The sequence below is a fragment of the Bos indicus x Bos taurus genome, chromosome 3 (genome assembly GCF_003369695.1).
Source record: "Bos indicus x Bos taurus breed Angus x Brahman F1 hybrid chromosome 3, Bos_hybrid_MaternalHap_v2.0, whole genome shotgun sequence".
Classification (NCBI taxonomy): Eukaryota; Metazoa; Chordata; class Mammalia; order Artiodactyla; family Bovidae; genus Bos; species Bos indicus x Bos taurus.
The window spans coordinates 69512908-69531743 of NC_040078.1; the positions used below are offsets into that span (position 1 = coordinate 69512908).

Sequence of the window (18836 nt, forward strand, 5' to 3'; positions counted from 1 at the left end):
GAGTTGGACACGACTGAGCGACTTCACTTTCACTTTTCACTTTCCTGCATGGAGAAGGAAATGGCAACCCACTCCAGTGTTCTTGCCTGGAGAATCCCAGGGACAGGGGAGCCTGGTGGGCTGCCGTCTCTGGGGTTGCACAGAGTCGGACATGACTGAAGTGACTTAGCAGCAGCAGCCTGCTTCTCCAGTCCCAGCTCCTATCACTCAGCCTCTCACCCAATGTTCTCTAACCATGCTGGCTTTGTTTTAGTTCCTCGTAGCTGCCAAGTTCTTTCCTATCATTGGCTCTTTGCCCACACTATGCCCTTTGCCAAGACTGCCAGCCATCATGCTAGCTCTTACTCATCTTTTAAATTTTAGATTAGATATTGTCCTCATATCTTGTACTTCTCCTTCATAGCATCTCTGATACCACATTTGCAAGTAAATTGTTACTGATGTGTTTATTTGGTTAAGGTCTATCTTCCTGAGGCTTTATCAAACAACTCCAAGAGGGTCGAGATTCCCTTAGTCACCTAGGTAGCTTCAGTGCCTAGCCTAGTATTTGATACCCAGAGAAAGTGAAGTCTTTCAGTCATATCTGACTCTTTGTGACCCTATGAACTGTAGCCTGCCAGCCTTCTCTGGCCATGGGATTCTCCAGGCAAGAATACTGGAGTGGGTTGCCATTTCCTTCTCCAAGGGTTCTTCCCGACACAGGGATTGAAAACAGGGTCTCCCACACTGCAGGCAGATTCTTGATACCCAGTAAGACGTCAATAAATGTTTGCTAATAATGAATAAATTAAGGAAGAAAGAGACTGGAATATCAGACCACCTGATCTGCCTCCTGAGAAATCTGTATGCAAGTCAAGAAGCAACAGTTAGAACTGGACGTGGAACAACAGACTGGTTCCAAATAGGGAAAGGAATATGTCAAGGTTGTATATTGTCACCCTGCTTATTTAACTTATATACAGAGTACATCATGAGAAACGCTGAGCTGGAGGAAGCACAAGCTGGAATCAAGATTGCCAGGAGAAATATCAATAACCTCAGATATGCAGATGACACCACCCTTATGGCAGAAAGTGAAGAAGAACTAAAGAGCCTCTTGATGAAAGTGAAAGAGGAGAGTGAAAAAGTTGGCTTAAAGCTCAACATTCAGAAAAGTAAGATCATGGCATCTGGTCCCATCACTTCATGGCAAATAGATGGGGAAACAATGAAAACAGTTTATTTTGGGGGGCTCTTCAGATGGTGCCTGCAGCCATGAAATGAAAAGATGCTTGCTCCTTGGAAGAAAAGTTATGACCAACCTAGACAGCATATTTTAAAAAAAGGTATGATAACAAAGGTCCATCTAGTCAAGGCTATGGTTTTTCCAGTGGTCATGTACGGATGTGAGAGTTGGACTATAAATAAAGCTGAGTGCCAAAGGATTGATGCTTTTGAACTTTGGTGTTGGAGGAGACTCTTGAGAGTCCCTTGGACTGCAAAGATATCTAACCAGTCCATCCTAAAGGATGGATATAAAGTCCTGAATATTCATTAGAAGGACTGATGCTGAAGCTGAAACTCCAATACTTTGGCTACCTGATGCAAAGAACTGACTCATTTGAAAAGACCCTGATGCTGGGAAAGACTGAAGGCAGGAGGAGAAGGGGATGACAGAGAATGAAATAGCTGGATGGCATCACTGACTCGATGGACATGAGTTTGAGTAAACTCCAGGAGTTGGTGATAGCAGGGAAGCCTGGTGTGCTGCAGTCTATGGGTTCATGAAAAGTCAGACATGACTGAACAACTGAATTGAACTGAAGGAAGGAAGAAATTAATAAGCCTGTGAACACAGTTATGCCCATACTCTGGGTCCTGTGTTCTTTTTCAGCAAGGAGTTTATAGCTAGCCTCTTTTGCAAATGATGTAGGTTTATTAGCATCACATCCATCTTGGGCTTGCAGACTCTCAGGCCATTTTAGCAGGGTTCAGTGAAGCCAGGAGAGAATGAGAAATGAAATCAGCTACAGAAGCTAGCTCTGCGTGGGCAGCTTCCTGGTCCTTTGCAATATACTGGGTGTGCTAAGCTCCGGCGCAGTTTGGGTAGGCAGCAGGCTCCAGAGTGTGTCTGATTTGGCAAGCAGGTCACCACAGTGGCAATTCCAGCCACCAGAAAACTTTGGAAATTCAGAGAAATGGCAACATTTGTGGCTCTGGGTGTTCTCTCTGTTCAGACATATCCAAGTCAAGGAGTTAGAGCCCTGCGAGCAGGATTCTGTCTTCAGAGCTGGCAGGAGTGAGGCAGGACCTCAGGGTTACTGCCAGGTACATGAACACAGGAAAGGAAATGGAGCTCTGGGCAAAGCAACTAAGGTAGAAGCCCAGGTTTTCTCGTTGATGGTGGGAGAGCACAGGCAGCTGGCGGGAGGGCCTACAGTTCAAAGGTTTTCATGAGTGCCTGGATTCCCTCCTGGCACCTGGAGCCTAAGGGGTGGACAGAAGGGAGAGTCTTACTGAAAAATGTCTGCCTGTGTGTTAAATCCTGAGTGTTCTTCTAACTAGTTGTGAATTACAGGTGCTGAAAATGGCCTCTGTGGGAAGGAACATGCACTGCTATTTCAATAGCTTGTTGTTGTTGCTCAGTCACGTCTGACTTTTTGTGACCCCGTGAACTGCAGCACGCCAGGCTTCCCTGTTGTTCAGTGTCTCCCGCAGTTTGATCAAACTCATGTCCATTGAGTCAGTGATGCCATCCAGCCATCTTTTTTCTGTTGCTCCCTTCTCCTCCCACCCTCAATCTTTCCCAGCATCAGGGTCTTTTACAATGAGTTGGCTCTTCGCATCACGTGGCCAAAGTATTGGAGCTTTAGCTTCAGCATTCATCCTTCAGTGAATATTAAGGATTGATTTCCTTTAGGAGTGACTGATTTGATCTCCTTGCTGTCCAAGGGATTCTCAAGAGTCTTCTCCAGCACCAATAGCTGATTCTTTTTTTAATGACAATAATTTTATTATTATCAGTCAGTTCAGTTCAGTTGCTCGGTCATGTCCAACTCAACTCTTTGAGACCCCATGGACTGAAGCACACCAGACCTCCCTGTCCATCACCAATGAATATTCTGGACTGATTTCCTTTAGGATGGACTGGTTGGATCTCCTTTCAGTCCAAGGGACTTTCAAGAGTCTCTTCCAACAGCACAGTTCAAAAGCATCAATTTTTTGGTGCTCGGCTTTCTTTATAGTCCTGCTCTCACATCCATACATGACTACTGGAAAAACCCCAGCTTTGACTAGAAGGACCTTTGTTGGCAAAATGATGTCTCTGCTTTTTAATATGCTGTCTAGGTTGGTCATACCTTTTCTTCCAAGGAACAAGTGTCTTTTGATTTCATGGCTTTAGTCACCATCTGCAGTGATTTTGGAGCCCTGAACAATAAAGTCTGCCACTGTTTCCACTGTTTCTCCATCTATTTGCCATGAAGTGATGGGACCAGATACCATGATCTTAGTTCTTTTAATGTTGAGTTTTAAACCAACTTTTTCACTGTCTTCTTTCACTTTCATCAAGAGGCTCTTTAGTTCTTCTTCACTTTCTGTCATAAGGGGGGTGTCATCTGCTATTCTACTTATCATCATCATTATTATGTTTTCCAAGTAAACACAGCTTATACACATTCACTTTCCCTTGACTCTTTATCAAACTCTGACTCTCAATAATTTATTATTGTTAGAACTTAGACCAAGTGTTGTCATTTCTGTCCACCAGGTTTACAGTGGGAATTCTTTTCAACAGCATTCATTAATGGGTTGGCAAATCTGATAAAGCACCAAAGAATGGGGTACTTATCAAAAGTATTAAAATTTTTGTTGAATATGTGTGTGGAATTACTTGAATGTTAAAGCCTTAACATGCTATCATTGTTCAACATAGAGCTTGCTACCTTTTTTTTCTTCCCCACAAATAACCCTAAATTTTACCTACCAAATTGAACTGGCTATGCTAATATCTATCATGTAGGGCTTTCTGTGAAAGCCAAAGGCTATGTGTAACATGGCTAAAGTGTGGCTGCTAAATTCAAATTACATCTCTTTTCTCTATTCTGCATGTAGTTAATAAATATTTAATGCATATTAAGTTTCCAGGACTAATGTGCCTTCTAAGGAATAAGTATTAGCATAAAATGAAAATAAACAAAATGCCTCATTTGTTGGTGCTGAATTTTGCAAGACTGTCTGTATATCATCTAAGGTGTACAAGGCATGGATAAAAATGGAAGAGTTAATAGCTTTATTCCCCACCCCCAAACCTCTTACCTCCAGCATTTTCATGCAGTTAAAAAATTTTTTTTTTATTGAAGTATAGTTGATTTACAATGCTGTGTTACTTTCTGGTGTAAAGCAAAGTGATTCAGTTAAATATATATTATATGTATTTTCAGATTATTTTCCATTACAGGTTCTTACAAGTATGCAGGGGTTTTTTTACATTTAAAGTGTTATTTGTAAGATTTGTAATAATGATTTAAAATTATTACCTATTTTATTTTATATCTAGTAGCTTGTATCTCTTAATTCCCTTCCCCTACTTCTCCCCTCTTGCCATCCCCTTCCCCTCTGATAACTGCTAGTATGTTCTCTGTATCTATCAGTTTCTGTTCCTGTTTTGTTACACTCATTGACATTTGTTTTATTTTTTGGATTTAAGTGAAAAAATACAGTATGTGTGTTTCTCTGCATGCAGTTTTTGTTTTTTTAATTCAAAATTTAGTGCTCTTTATCAGTGAATTCAGGTATTAAGTATCAGTTCACCAGTCCAACTGACTTTATGTTATTCTGTGTATTAAAATTTAAGGACTAGGATTTTTAGGGCAAGGAGAAACAGGTATTGATCTCCAGAGACACCAACTGCTAAAAATAAAGATTTGTTTGCCCTTTGTGCTTATTTGTAGGAGACCAACGATCAGATACTCACTTGGAGGGCGAGAAATATGGTAAGTCAGTCTGAGTGCTAAGTATTAAATTTGTCTAAGAATGCTTTATGACAGTCTATTGCAAATATATGATTCTTTCAAACTCTAGGAATGCCTAATATTTAGTTGATAATGACTAATTGCTGATGAAGACTTTTTGGGTTCTTTCATGTGGCTGATTTCTACCTCCTGAAGGAGTTCCTTCTCTTCAGAGTTATAAAAGAATCCCCAAGGAAGAGCATCATATATCTACTATGTTTCCTGACCTCAGTTCATCCCATACATGTTGATTTCTTTAGGTCCTTCCATCCCAGTTTATGACTTTGACACATGTGTCTTATTTACATCTTTTCCTGATCAAGATCTCCACTAGCAATCTTCTTGGATGTTTCATGAGTGTCTTAGCCAATCGTCTTCATTTTCTAACACCTGATTTGCTCCTCAGTCGGCCCTTCATAGTCAAGTCTTGCTACTCCACGGGTGGACCAACGGCCTGGGTATTATCACCTGGGAGTTTGTGAGGAATGCAGAATCTCAAGGCCTGCCCCAGAATTAATAAATCAGAATCTGCACTTTCACAAGATCCTCAGTGATTCATACATACGAAAGTTTGAATCACACAGGCTTTAAGAATTTGTCTTCATGTATGCACTCCCATTGCCCCTGAGAGCTACAGATAAGTACTTTTCTGCTGTGACTTCCAATATCACTTGGGTTCCAAATCATCAACTAAAAAGATGAGCATATATGTACCTTCTTACCTCTATTCTCAAACCCACTTTTTGGACTCTTGTATACTTTAATTTTACCTGTGTAGATTCTATTGTTTATTATACTGTATAGCATGTTATAGTTCTCAAAGTTCCCTCAAACAGATTTTATTTGATCACACATGATCCTATAAAGTGGGAAGGTAGGTTATATAATCTTTTGTAGAAGCTATATCATAAATTTCTAGTTGTAATTTTCTAACCTTAGGTGGGGAAAAGATCTGTGTCAGCAGATATTTTTTTCCTACCTTACAGAAAAATAGAAGTCAAGCCTTTGGGGGCTACCAGAAATCAGTCAAGTTATTCTGACTAAAAATGTATCATAATTCAAAATCATATTTTATTGCTCAGTATGATCAGTTTGGAGAAGGAAATGGTAACCCACTCCAGTATTCTTGCTTGGAGAGTCTCCATGGACAGAGGAGCTTGGCAGGCTACAGTTCAAAGGGTTGCAGAGTTGGGCAGTTGAGCAACTAAGCATGCATGTATGCATGATCAGAGTTACCTTTTCATTTGCAAACCTTGTTTGTCTTCTTAATTAAAATAATTTGTGTCCATGAAAAGTTTCAATAGAATTTTTAAATAAAAATAATATTCAATTCTTCAAACCTTTTTTATTAAAAAAGAAGAAAAAACCCTATATATATATATATATGCACACACACACACACACACACACACACACACACACTCATATTTATGTACCTATCTTTAGCATTGTTAGTTTTATTTCTCAGGATAATTTCTACCTAATCTAATTTTACTTGGGTCAAATTATGTTTCCACAGTGTCAAAATCCCAGGGTTAAAATATTCTGCTTTACTTTTAATGGCTACATTTTTTCCCCCTCAGTCAGGCTAACAGTGTTAGCTATAGCTGTAACAATGGAAAATTATTGCTAAAGCAAGTTTGACTTCAAGTGGAAATTCCAGAAAGCCTAGAGGCATCTTGCAGGGAGCAAATGTAAATTTAAGGGCAAAGGACACATTTTCTTCAGGCAAAAGTGTCAAATTGACTTCTTACTTCCTGGGAAAGAGTTCTCTCCTTACCTTGGAGTTTTTTTTTATCTGGCAACCCAAGCTGGCTTCCTCTCTCTCCAAAGCATTGAGTGCTTCTTGGCACAGAATATTGCAATCAGCTATTCCACATCTATGTGAACAAGAGCCTTTGGAAGCAGGAACTGATTACAATATATGATTTCCTCACACTATTCAACAGGACACCCTTTATTTTAGTTTTTGATAACTTGGTTTAAATAACTGAAATGTATATATCTTGCATTATTAATTCTTGGAATGGTTTGGACTTTGCCTGCCTACTCTTCCAAATTATTAATATTAAACATAGATAAAGGTGGCTATTCTAGAATGGCATTCATTTTATTTCCCAAATGTCTTTTTATTTTGGCATTTTCTTGAGAATCAGGAAGGCTGAATGTCATGGATTTTAGAACGCTACTTGGGTCTTTCAGAGGGTTGACATGACAACAGTAACAATAAAATGTTTTCATAGCACTTACTGTGTGCTGGATACTGTTCTAATTGCTTTATATATGTGAATCTATGAAATCTATTAAGTAAATTCTTTGAGATTGGTTTCATTTCCCCCATTTTACAGTTGAGAAAACTGAAGCATAGAGAGGTTAAATAACTTGTGAAAACTAGCACAGTAAAAATCTGATACAAACTGCATAAAGTTTTATATTTTAAAGAAGACTTTGTAATTAAACAAAAAAACTTCATTTCCCCACCTGAGGAAATGAGGCGAGCCTGTAATTTTCCATTGACATATCCTTGATGCCCGTAAGTGGATAGAGAAGTTTGAAGTATTTGATAAAAGTGGGTCCAACTGGAAAACTGAAGTGATTTCTCCACATGGGACTGAGACCACAACCTCAACCCTCCTTCCCAGCAGACTTCTTAGTTTAGGTCTTCTTTATAGCACATGCAGAATATTCATTCATATAACCAACATAACTGGTCATACTATTAAGGAGTTCAAGGGGACAAACTACATTCAGTCAAGATTTGTTAAACACTCTATTTCTTAGTACTTAAACAGGGAAATTACATTTTCGCTCCCATTCCTGCTTCTGTCTGTCTCTGTCAGCAGTGATTCCTTTCAATAGCACCCTCATTCTCACTCAGATCCCGTGTCAAAGCTTCTCTTTCCAGCGGTGCTCAGCTTCCTGTTTGATCTCTGCAGGAAACCAAGGTTCATCTCTGAATTTCGGTTGAATGTTCTGACTACAACTGTATGTTACAACTTCTAGAAGGGTTGCTCTGGTTTGAATGTTGTTCCTTCTGTCCCCTCTGTACAGTTTATGAGACTGACTCTGGTTTTCTAGTGGTTCTACATTCTCTCTACTTTGGATCAGAGCAGTGTGGGTAGGCTGTATTCTGCATTTTCAATCTCTTGATTTTTGGCAGTTGTAGGCATTTTTATTCAACAAGCATTTATTCAGGATCCATCCATATGCCAGAGGTTTAGAGCCTGAAGGAACCTTGAGGATCATCTTCAATATCTTCCTTTTATAGGTGAAGGGTTGAAGTTCAGAGGGTTTAAAGGGCTTCCCTCATATTGTGAGTGCTGGGCCAGGATTAGACCCAGATCTTAGAATCTGTGCTCTCTCAACACTATGTTTTTCAGCCTTTATACTTTTAATTTGAGGGATATGGTTATTCTTAGGCTTCCATAATATTCTTAAATTTCCCCTAAAAGCTTAAAAATATTAATAAATATCTCCTTGCTTTTGTAACCAGATAGCTAGGATGCCTAGTAAAGCAAAACTGGTTGCAAAATTGGTCCAGATTTTCATCTTATGTTTCCAGAGATTCTTAATATGTTTTTGAATATCACCAAGAATTCCCACTCATTTTTTTCTCTACTTGTGTAACCTCATGTTTGCATTTTATCCCAGTTTAGTTTACTCTTGTAGGATAAGGTGAGAGCAAAGCACATTAGCACAAGGACAAGAAGTAAGGAGTACTCACTCTATAAACTGTATGGAAAGGGGCACCTTTAGGCGTTTATAAGCACACATGAATAGTTTTGTAATGCTTGAGAGTATTCTGATAAATATACTACCTGAGTCTAGTTGAAGAGATGAAAAAAGTAATAAAAGAGGGGAACTGTTTAAAGTAAAAGAAATTCCAATAAATCCTTAAAACGTTATACTCTTCTTTCTAAAATAATAATTTCAGATGTAGATAGGCATAAGTATACATTATAGCCTATGCATACAAAAAGCCCAGAAACTCTTTCTATTCTCCTGAAAATGAAGGAGACCCTACAATGTTCATTTTTGAGCTTGACATTCTTTTCCAGATGACCAGGACTGCCTTAACACCAGTGGGTGGAACATTGAAGAATATCATTTTTCTATTTATTGAAGAAAGCTCTTCAGTTAGAACCGCCCTTAGCAGAAAAAAAGGCTAAGCTACTCAATTTATTTTTAAACATAGATAAATAGTATCTTCGCAGCTCAGAACTTGCTGAGAAAACTGGATTGCTTAAATGGGAAAGTGCAATTGAGGTTTGAGAATATGAGCTGGAAGCAGGTCATGGCTAACCAACTGGAAAACTTCAACTGGAAACCTAGTAATTGGTTAACCTGAGCTTAGTGGCTCAGTTGTGTTTGACTCTTTCTGACCCCATGGACTGTAGCCTGCCATGCTCCATTGTCTATGGGGATTCTCCTGGCCAGAATACTGGAGTGGGTTGCCATGCCCTCCTCCAGAGGATCTTCCTGACCCAGGAATCGGACCCGGGTTTCCCACATTCCAGGCAGATTCTTTACCATCTGAACCACCAGAGAAGCCCATGTTAATGTAATACCTATCAGATTATTTATTTTATACCAAAGTATATAAGTGGTAAGAAGACAGAAATGAATCACTCTTGCTTTCTTTGAATATTGTCCATAAAACCATAAGAATAAGAGAGGTGTGTGCCTGCAAAGAAAATATCCATTGAACTATAGTTTAGTATTGCTGACAGATTTTAATGTGTATCTAACTGGTTGGTACACTTCATGTTCCGTACGTAAACCTCCTTGTTATAGGGTAGATTGTGGCAGAGTGTGGAAACAGTAAACATAGGAAATGTTCTTATAGTTGCATATCCCTCAGGAAGCAGAATTCCTTTTAACAATAATAGTGTTAGTTGCTCAGTCGTGCCCGACTCTTTGCGACCCCATGGACTGCAGTCCACCAGGCTCCTCTGTCCATGAGATTTTCCAGGCAAGGATACTGGAGTGGGTTGCCATTTCCTTCTCCAGGGGATCTTCCCAACCCAGGAATCAAACCCGGGTCTCCTGCACTGCAGACAGATTCTTTACCGACTGAGCTACAAGAAATAATAATAAACAATAATAATGAACTTCTTGAAATACATTTTCAGGACATTTGATTTTGAGCATTCAAAATACCAATTTGTCCTGAATTTGTGAGTGTCATGTGTGTGTGTGCATTGGTGTGTATATGATGGCATGTGAGAAAGGGAGAGCCAAAGTCAATTTTGTTATGATATCAAGATACCTACTTAAAGTAGATTTTACAAACACATCTTCCAGAAAAACTGAGTTGATGCCACCTAAGTCAGAGCTCATTAGGACTACAGAACAAATAATTACTCACATCACTGATTATGATAAAAACCTTGACCTGATTGGTCAGATGGTCTTCTTAAATGTGATACTTAGCAGGAGGCCTTTTTTTTCTTGGTTACTCTGTAAGATAATTCTGGTTAAAGCAACATTTCCTGATAATACTGACATTTTACTCAAATACCTGGGTTAGTGATATACTAGCCTAAATAAATATTCAAAAATTGTTAGTTATTTGTTAAACTTTTATAAACCTAATTAAATACTTTTCTGCAAATGTATAAACCAATGTATTCCTTAAGCACAGGGAGCATGATATCCAGGTGCAATGCAAAAAATTTGGCTTTTTATATAATTAACATCTTAAGCTGAGTCTTAAGTTTATCAAGTATACCATTGGCACAGTAATCTCTATTGCTACTTTAAATATACTAAATATGACGTGCATGCTTATACCAGTTTCCTCTTTGCTTCACATATTCACTGCATGTTTTTGTTTTGTTTTTAAAATAATTTTTGAAGTATAGTTGATTTACAATGTGGTGTTGATTTCCGCTGTACAGCAAAATGATTCGTATATATATATATATACACACACACACATTTTTTCCATATTCTTGTCCATTATGGTTTATCACAGGATATTGAATATAGTTCCCTGTGCTATACAGTAAGGCTTTGTTGTTTGTTTATCCTATATATAATAGTTTGCATCTGCAACCCCCAGTGTCCCCCTCCGTCCCTCTCCATTCCCCTTGGCAACCACAGTCTGTTCTCTATTTCTCTATTTACTACATCTTGATTTACACCATTTCAAGCATTTTTTTCCCCCTAAAGAATCTGTTGGAGAACCTTGACTGCTCAAACTCTTACCTGCTTTCTGTACTGTTCTTCTCTTTGGATGTTTACTAAGTACTTAAACTGTGATTCAGGTACAGTGTCTCATATGAAATAAAGTAGCTCATAGAGTAAAAAGCTTTCAAAGAAACAATCTAGAATTGTGGGTGTATGTGTGTATGTGTGTGTGTGTTTAAGAAGCAGAGAACTAGAAACAGATGAGTGTAAAAGTCATATTTAAGTTTATTTTGGCTGCACGGGCTTTTCTCTAGTTTCAGCAAGGAGGGGCTACTCTCTGGTTTCGCTGCGTGGTTTCTCACTGTAGTGGCCTCTCTTGTGGAGCAAGGACTCTAGGGCTCATGGGCTCAGCAGTTGCTGCTCCCTGGCTCTAGAACACAGGCTCAAGAGTTATGGCACATGGGCTTAGGTGCTCCACAGCGTGTGGGATCTTCCTGGACCAGGGATTGAACCCATGTCTCCTGAATTGGCAGGAGGATTCTTTACCACTGAGCCACCAGGAAAGCCCCAAAGTCATATTAAATTTTAAAGGCAAGTTTGTTTTCCTTAAAACTTCTGAACTTCTGGAGTGGGTTTTCTGGAAACGGTGTGTGACATTACGTATTCAATCATACTTGTTGGTTTTCCTAATGAGATCTGAGAACAGAGTTAAATTCCAATTAGTAAGAAAGATAAAACTAGCTGATCTGAATAAATCTCTAAGCTAGCTATCACCATATTTACACAGTGATTCACTATTTCCTCGACACACTGAATTTCTCCATCCCAGATTTTCCTTTCTTCACCCACTGGGCCTAGGCTCTCACCAAATCTAGCTCAAAGGCCAACCCCTTGATTTGAAGGCTTTCCTGGTATCTTCAGCAGAATGTGAATCACCCTTCACATTTCCCAAGGCCTTTGTTATACTAGCCTTCGAGCACTCTTGGTGTTGGTCTTGAGTTACAGTATTGACGTATTACTACTTCTACACTGAGATTTCCTTCACAGAAGGAGCTTTCTTTCTTATTCATCTTGAGCTCCACAGTGGAAGTGCCCAAGTGAAATAAAATCAATTCTGTTCAATACCTGGGCTTCCCAGGTGGCTCAGTGGTAGTGTACCTGCCTGCCAATGAAGGAGACACAAGAGACATGGGTTCGATCCTTGGGTTGGGAAGATCCTGTGGAGGAGGGCATGGCAACCCCCTCCAGTATTTATGCCTGGAGAATTCCATGGACAGAGGAGCCTGGTGGGCTACAGTACACGGGGCCACAAAGAGTCCGGCATGACTGAGTGACTGAGTGCTAATTCAATACTCAGAGAAAAATATTCAGAGGTCAAAATTAATTTAAAGGGAAGTTTTTTTTTTTTTTTTTTTGGTCAGGACACATTATATTTTATGGGCACTAGGTCAGTGAAGAGTATTCCAGGTTGCCTGAGCCTCAGAGTTCAGGAGGCTTTGGAGCTGAGCTATGTGAAGGCACATTTGGTCATTTTGGTGGCTGGAAGGACACCAGATGCTAAAGCCAAGAGAGGAAGATATAAAGGTGATCCTTTCCTTTCTCTCAAGTCTCACTAGTAAGGTAAAGGAAGGCAGGGTGAGTGGCATGGATATGGGAATTAAAATTGAGCTGGCCTGTTAGGACATCAGTGGGGATGGAGAAGGACAATTTTTATTGAGGGTCTATGATGTGTCAGACACGTTACACATGGTATTTAAGGTAAAACTGTAGTAATCATAATGCTTTCTCACATTTATGGAAACGTCTCATACTTTTTATAAATGACTTCACATCATGATCTCACTTTCAAGCCATGGCACAGGTAGTGTATTGATTGCATCCTTCCTTTTACAGAAACTAAGGTATGAAAGGGCAAAATTTGTTCAAAGTTACATACTGAGTCAAAGACATAGGACTTGAATATAAATTTTGTTTTTATGTTTCTTGTTTGACTCTCTACTATATCTTTTTTATGTTATAAAACCAACAATGTAATTTTTAATTGTTTTATACAGGTGTCTTTTAAATCAGTTAAGAGCTTTTTATTTCTTCATATGCATCAACACTGGTTTTATTTTGGGAAATATTTTATTGTGGGAAATTTTTGTTTATAAAACAATATCATAATGTAAAAGTTTTAACTAAATATATATTGCTAAATAAATAAGCACATCTTACTAATCTCTCACTTGTGACTCTAACCAATAACAGAGTGGGGAGGAGTGAACATTAGGAAGTAGATATGCTTGTAATAACCTATAATGGAAAAAGAACCTGAATCACTTTGTAGTACATTTGGAAGTAACACAGCTTTGTAAATCAACTATACTTAAATAAAAAGAAGTAGATATAAGTTTCAGAGGTAATGGGGGAGTATATCTAAGTGTTTTTCTACTGATTTTAAAGTTGGCCTATGTGGAAGAGGGAGTTACCAGGTGGCTCAGTGGTAAAGAAAGTGCCTGCCAGGCAAGAGAGGCAGGTTCAATCCCTGGGTTGGGAAGGTCCTCTGGGGAAGGAAATGACCACCCACTCCAGTATTTTTGCTTGGAAACTCCAATAGACTGAGCTTGGCAGGCTATAGTCCATGGGGTCACAAAAGAGTAAGACATGACTTAACAGCTAAACGACAGAAAAGTGGAAGACAGTAGCAGACTTGGCATAGAAAAGATTCTGTCCAAAACTGTTTACTTGAGAATATAGAGCTACCTAATAGACCTGAGTCAAAAATAAATGTCTTCAAAATTATAGAGAATTCCTGGAAGAAAGGAAGATCTAGAAAGTTTTAATTAAGAACTCAAGAGTTGATTAGACCACTGGATGACCAATGGATTTTTTGAGCTCTCCTAGCTACCAGAGAATGAAATGGCAACCCACTCCAGTATTCTTGCCCGGAGAATCCCACGGACAGAGGGGCCTGGCGGGCTATAGTCTATGGGGTCACAGGGAGTTGGACATGACTGAGTGACTAAACAGCTGTCTACCTCAAATTAGGTATCATCCAATTAATAGTAAAACTTTGGGAATGATCGGAATTGGGCTAAATTGAGTTATCTTCAAAATGCCTGCAACAGCCCCTTGGCACAGCTGTGCTAACCTCTACATAAAGCTGCTCTAAAGGGCACCACCTCCATCCTCTAAGAGCCTTTTCTGATGGCCCTGAGATAACCAGGTGAATTTAATGGCTAAAGTAACAACTGCAGTGATTCTACAGGTAGACTCTTTATGTGTTCTTCAGAGATAGAGACTTTATAGTACTTTATAAGTACTTTATTTAGACTTTAAAGTACTTATTAGTACTTATTTTAAAGAGTACTAATGGAAGGAAAGGTCATATATTAATTTACAGGCCTTTGAGGCAAATAAACTGTAAAAGAAGAATCACCCTTAGAAGAGTGTGGCAAATCTTACCCTATATTCTTTCTTTTATTTTTAATTTTTTTTTAAATTGAAATATAATTCCTTTACAGAACCGTGTTGGTTTCTGCCAAATATCAACATGAATCAGCCATAGGTATACATATATCCCCTGCCTCTTGAACCTCCCTTCCACCTTCCTACCCATCCCACCCCTTTAGGTTGTTGCAGAACCCCGGTTTAAATTATTATTTCTTCTTGATGAACCTGAAGCTGGAGTTTGCACCCATCCTTGGCTGCCTCAGCAGTAGGAAATGTCTATTGGCAGGAATGTGCTTGAGAACTGTACACATTCGCCGTGACTTGTGAATTCGTTTTCATTGTCTCCTCTGTAGAAGGCAAGTTTGAAATCTGGCAGGCAGTCAAGCTTTTAAAATATGAAAGCATAGCACTTCTTAAGTCAGTTTTGTGATGCGTTCTGGTCGATAGTCACATGTGCAGCATTATGAAAAGCTGAACTGGCCTGTCTATGTTAGAGAGTGAATAAAAAGTGCTGGCACAGATAACTAAAAAGACAGTTCTAGGTGACATTCCATTATTTATTCATAACAAATATTTAATCCACAGCTGCTATGACTCAGAATTGCTGTTCAGAGTGGCAGGGCATATAGTAGTGGATAAAACAAAGCCCTTACCCTCTTAGAGTTTATATTCTAATGGAAAAGACAGACAATAAATAAAACAACTTTCCAAACTTGTCCAAAAGTGGTTCTACCAGTTTTCCGTCTCACTCACAGTGTATGAGATCTCATTATTCCACATCTTCTGTCAGCATCATATTTTCAAGCTTTTTACTTTTTACAAGTGTTTTGGGGTTATATATTTCTTTCTTTTTGTGGTTTTTGTTTATATCTGCCTTATTATTAATGAAATGGAATTGTTGTTAAGTTGCTCAGGCATGTCCGACTCTTTGTGACCCCATGGATTGCAGCACGCCAGGCTTTCCTGTCCTTCACCATCTCCTGGAGATTGCTCAAACTCATGTCCATTGAGTCAGTGATGCCATCCAGCCATCTCATCCTCTGTCATCCCCTTCATTCAATCTTTCCTAGCATTAGGGTCTTTTCTAATGAGTCAGCAATTTGCATCAGGTGGCCAAAGTATTAGAGCTTCAGCATCAGTCCTACTAATGAATATTCAGGACTGATTTCCTTTAGGATTGACTGACTGGACCTTCTTGCAGTCCAAGGGACTCACAAGCATCTTCTCCAACACCACAGTTCAAAAGCGTCAGTCCTTTGGCACTCAGAGTTCCTTATGATCCAACTCTCACATCCATACATGACTACTGGAGAAACCATAGCTTTGACTATGTTGACTATGACCTTTGTTGGCAAAGTAATATCTCTGCTTTTTAATATGCTGTCTAGGTTTGTCATAGCTTTTATTCCAAGGAACAAGTGTCTTTTAATTTCATGGCTGCAATCACCATCTGCAGTGTTTTTGGAGCCCAAGAAAATAAAGTCTTCACTGTTTCCAGAATACTACTTTATTATTTATTGACCATTTTGATTTCCTCCTCTGAAGTCTCTACTCAAGTCCTTTGCTCACTTTTCCATGAAGTTTTTGGTTGGTCTTTTTCTCTTTGAACCATAGGATTTCTTTACATACTCTGGGCATTAGTAATTCAGTGTTATAGGTGTTACTAGCATCCTCTGTGAATGTCTTATCCCACTTTTTAGTGAGTCCTTTGAAAACAGAATTTCTTACTTTTGTTGTAGTTAAATTTATCATTTATTTCCCTTGTATCTAGTCCTTTTTTTTCCTGTTGCTCAATAAATCTCTCTGAGATTTTATAATTTTATCTTTCACTTTAAGTTTTTCTATCTGGAATCAACTTTCATGTCTTATGTGAGGTAGCAGTCCAAAATGATTATTATTTTTTTCTTTGTGTATATCCATTGTTCTATCACATTTATTGAAAAGAATGTATATCCATAGGGGTTTTATGACCTGTTTTATCGTAGTATTTGATAAACTACTGAGAAAACATGTTAAAATATCCTATGTGAATTTGTCTGTTTTTTCTGGTAGTTCTATACAAGTACATTTAAAATTTCATTAATTTCATGTAATTGCAACTATTGCAGCATTCTGGTTAATTGAAACTTTTCTCATTATGAGGTGACCCTCTTTATGCTAGTAGTGCTTTCCACTGTAATTTCTGTTTCAGAGACAACATACAACTCCTTTCTTTTGGTTATGATTTATATGCCATATCTTTTTTTCATCCTTTTACCTCAACTTTCTTATATTCTTATTTTTGGATATGCATATAGCATATAGTTGGATTTGTTTTATCTAGTATGAAGATTTTTATTTCTCACAGGCACATTTAGTCCATTTGTATTGAATGTAATTGTCAATATATTTGAGTTTTTATATGTCTTTTCTGCTACAACAAAATATCAGACTGGGTGGCTTTTAAACAACAGACATTTTTTTCTCACAATTCTGGTGGCTGGAAAATCCAAGACCAAGGTGCTGGCCGATTTGGTTCCTCCTGAGAGCCTTTGTTTGACGATGTTTGCCTTCTCATTGTGTCTCCACATGCAGAGAGAGTTGGCTCTGGTCTGCCTTCCTCTTTTTGCATGTGTGCATATCCAGTTGCTCAGTCATGTCTGACTCTTTGTGACCCTTGGACTGTAGCCTGCCAGCTTCCTCTGTCCATGGACTTCTCCAGGCAAGAATAGTGGAGTGGGTTGCCATTTCCTACTCCAGGGGATCTTCCCAACCCAGGGATCAAACCCACGTCTCCTGTATCTCCTGCATTGGCAGGTGGATGCTTTACCACTGCACCACCTGGGAAGCTCCCTCCTCTTCTATGAGGACATTAATCCCATTGTGGGGGTCCCACCTTCATGACTTCATCTAAGAGCCTTCTTCCTGATAGTATCATATTGAGTGCTGGGACTTCAATATATGAATTTGAGGAGGATACAAGGATTCAGTCCATTAACAATATGGATCACCTTATATAGGTATACCCTACTTTTCAAAAGTTCACTTTGCACCTCTTTGCTTTTTATGACAGACTTGTATTTGTATCTGTTTTCAGTAACTGAAAGATATCAGAAGATGATTTTCACTTTTGCAAAAAGAGATGAAAAGTAGAAATGGCATTCAGCACTTGTTTTGCAATGCACCTCTTATAGAGGCCGCAGGCATTCTAGGCAGCAAGAGAGGCACACCAGGCTCCTTCCTCAGTGTCTCAGCATCACAGTGCCACAGCTTTAAACTGTGCCTGTGAGCATCTGTGCTTTATCTCAATTTATTTTGTGCATCTGTTAGCAAGATGTGTCCTATGGTAATTGCTTCTTTGCTTAATGCCATTTTGGCGTACTAAAATTTTCATAGAAATGCTCTGCTTTTGGATAACAAGGGAAACCTGCATGGTACGTTTTCATTGCCTTAACTGTTCTGTAAAGATTTTCTTCTCTTTCTTATCTAATTCTGGATTGGCTAGTTTTTCTTATTCCATTTTCCTTCCTATAATATTTTCAAAATAATGTTTACCAATTCTGCTTTTTAAAATATTATAGCATGCATACTCATTAAAATTTAAAACTCCTTAATATTTTACTTCCTATTTACAGAATACAAAAAATGTACAATACTTCAAGTCTTTGATTACCTTCTATAATTGCCATAATTTTCTTTTGTTTTCTATAACCCCACATACTCTATTATTGTTGCTTTCTATAGCCACTGATTGTTCTCCCTTCTTAGGTGTTTAGATTTCTTCTTTCATCAGACACCTTCCATCTGACTTACTGTTTCTTCTTCCAGGAATATATATACTTAATATATTTCAGTGTGATGCTGCTAATGGCAAGCCTTCATGCCTTATTTTTTTTTTCTGAAAAGTGTCTCTGTTTCACCCTTTTTTGGGGAACATGACATAGGGACACTAGATGCCACTAGATGTAGACTTCTGTGCTCTTGCATTGTCCCTCTCTACCATTTCTATTCTTTCTCTCTGGAAATCTGATTTGACAGGTAGTAAAACTTCTCACTCTGTACTCAAGTGTATCAACTATGCTTTAATATTTTTTCATTCTTAGTTTCTTTATGCTACATTCTGAATAATTTATTTTTACTTACTTTCTAGTTTGCCAATTGCCTCTACAGCTGTGTCTAATCTGATGTCAAACTTACTAAGTTTTTCATTTCATTTACTGTATTTTCACTTCCAGATTTGATTTGATTCATTTTCAAATCTGCAGAATAATTTTATATACTTTTTCACATTTAATTTCA

The 18836-nt window shown here is 38.5% G+C and overlaps 1 protein-coding gene across 5 annotated transcripts in view; it reads left to right on the forward strand.

Moving 5' to 3' along the window:
• The window catches only part of SLC44A5 (solute carrier family 44 member 5), a 432655-nt gene that overhangs the window by 216364 nt on the left and 197455 nt on the right, over positions 1-18836 (forward strand). For all 5 annotated transcript variants that reach the window (XM_027536863.1, XM_027536861.1, XM_027536865.1 and 2 more), the window contains exon 2: positions 4932-4973. In XM_027536863.1, coding sequence (XP_027392664.1) covers positions 4932-4973 — 42 coding nt within the window. The remainder of the gene's footprint in view (positions 1-4931; positions 4974-18836) is intronic.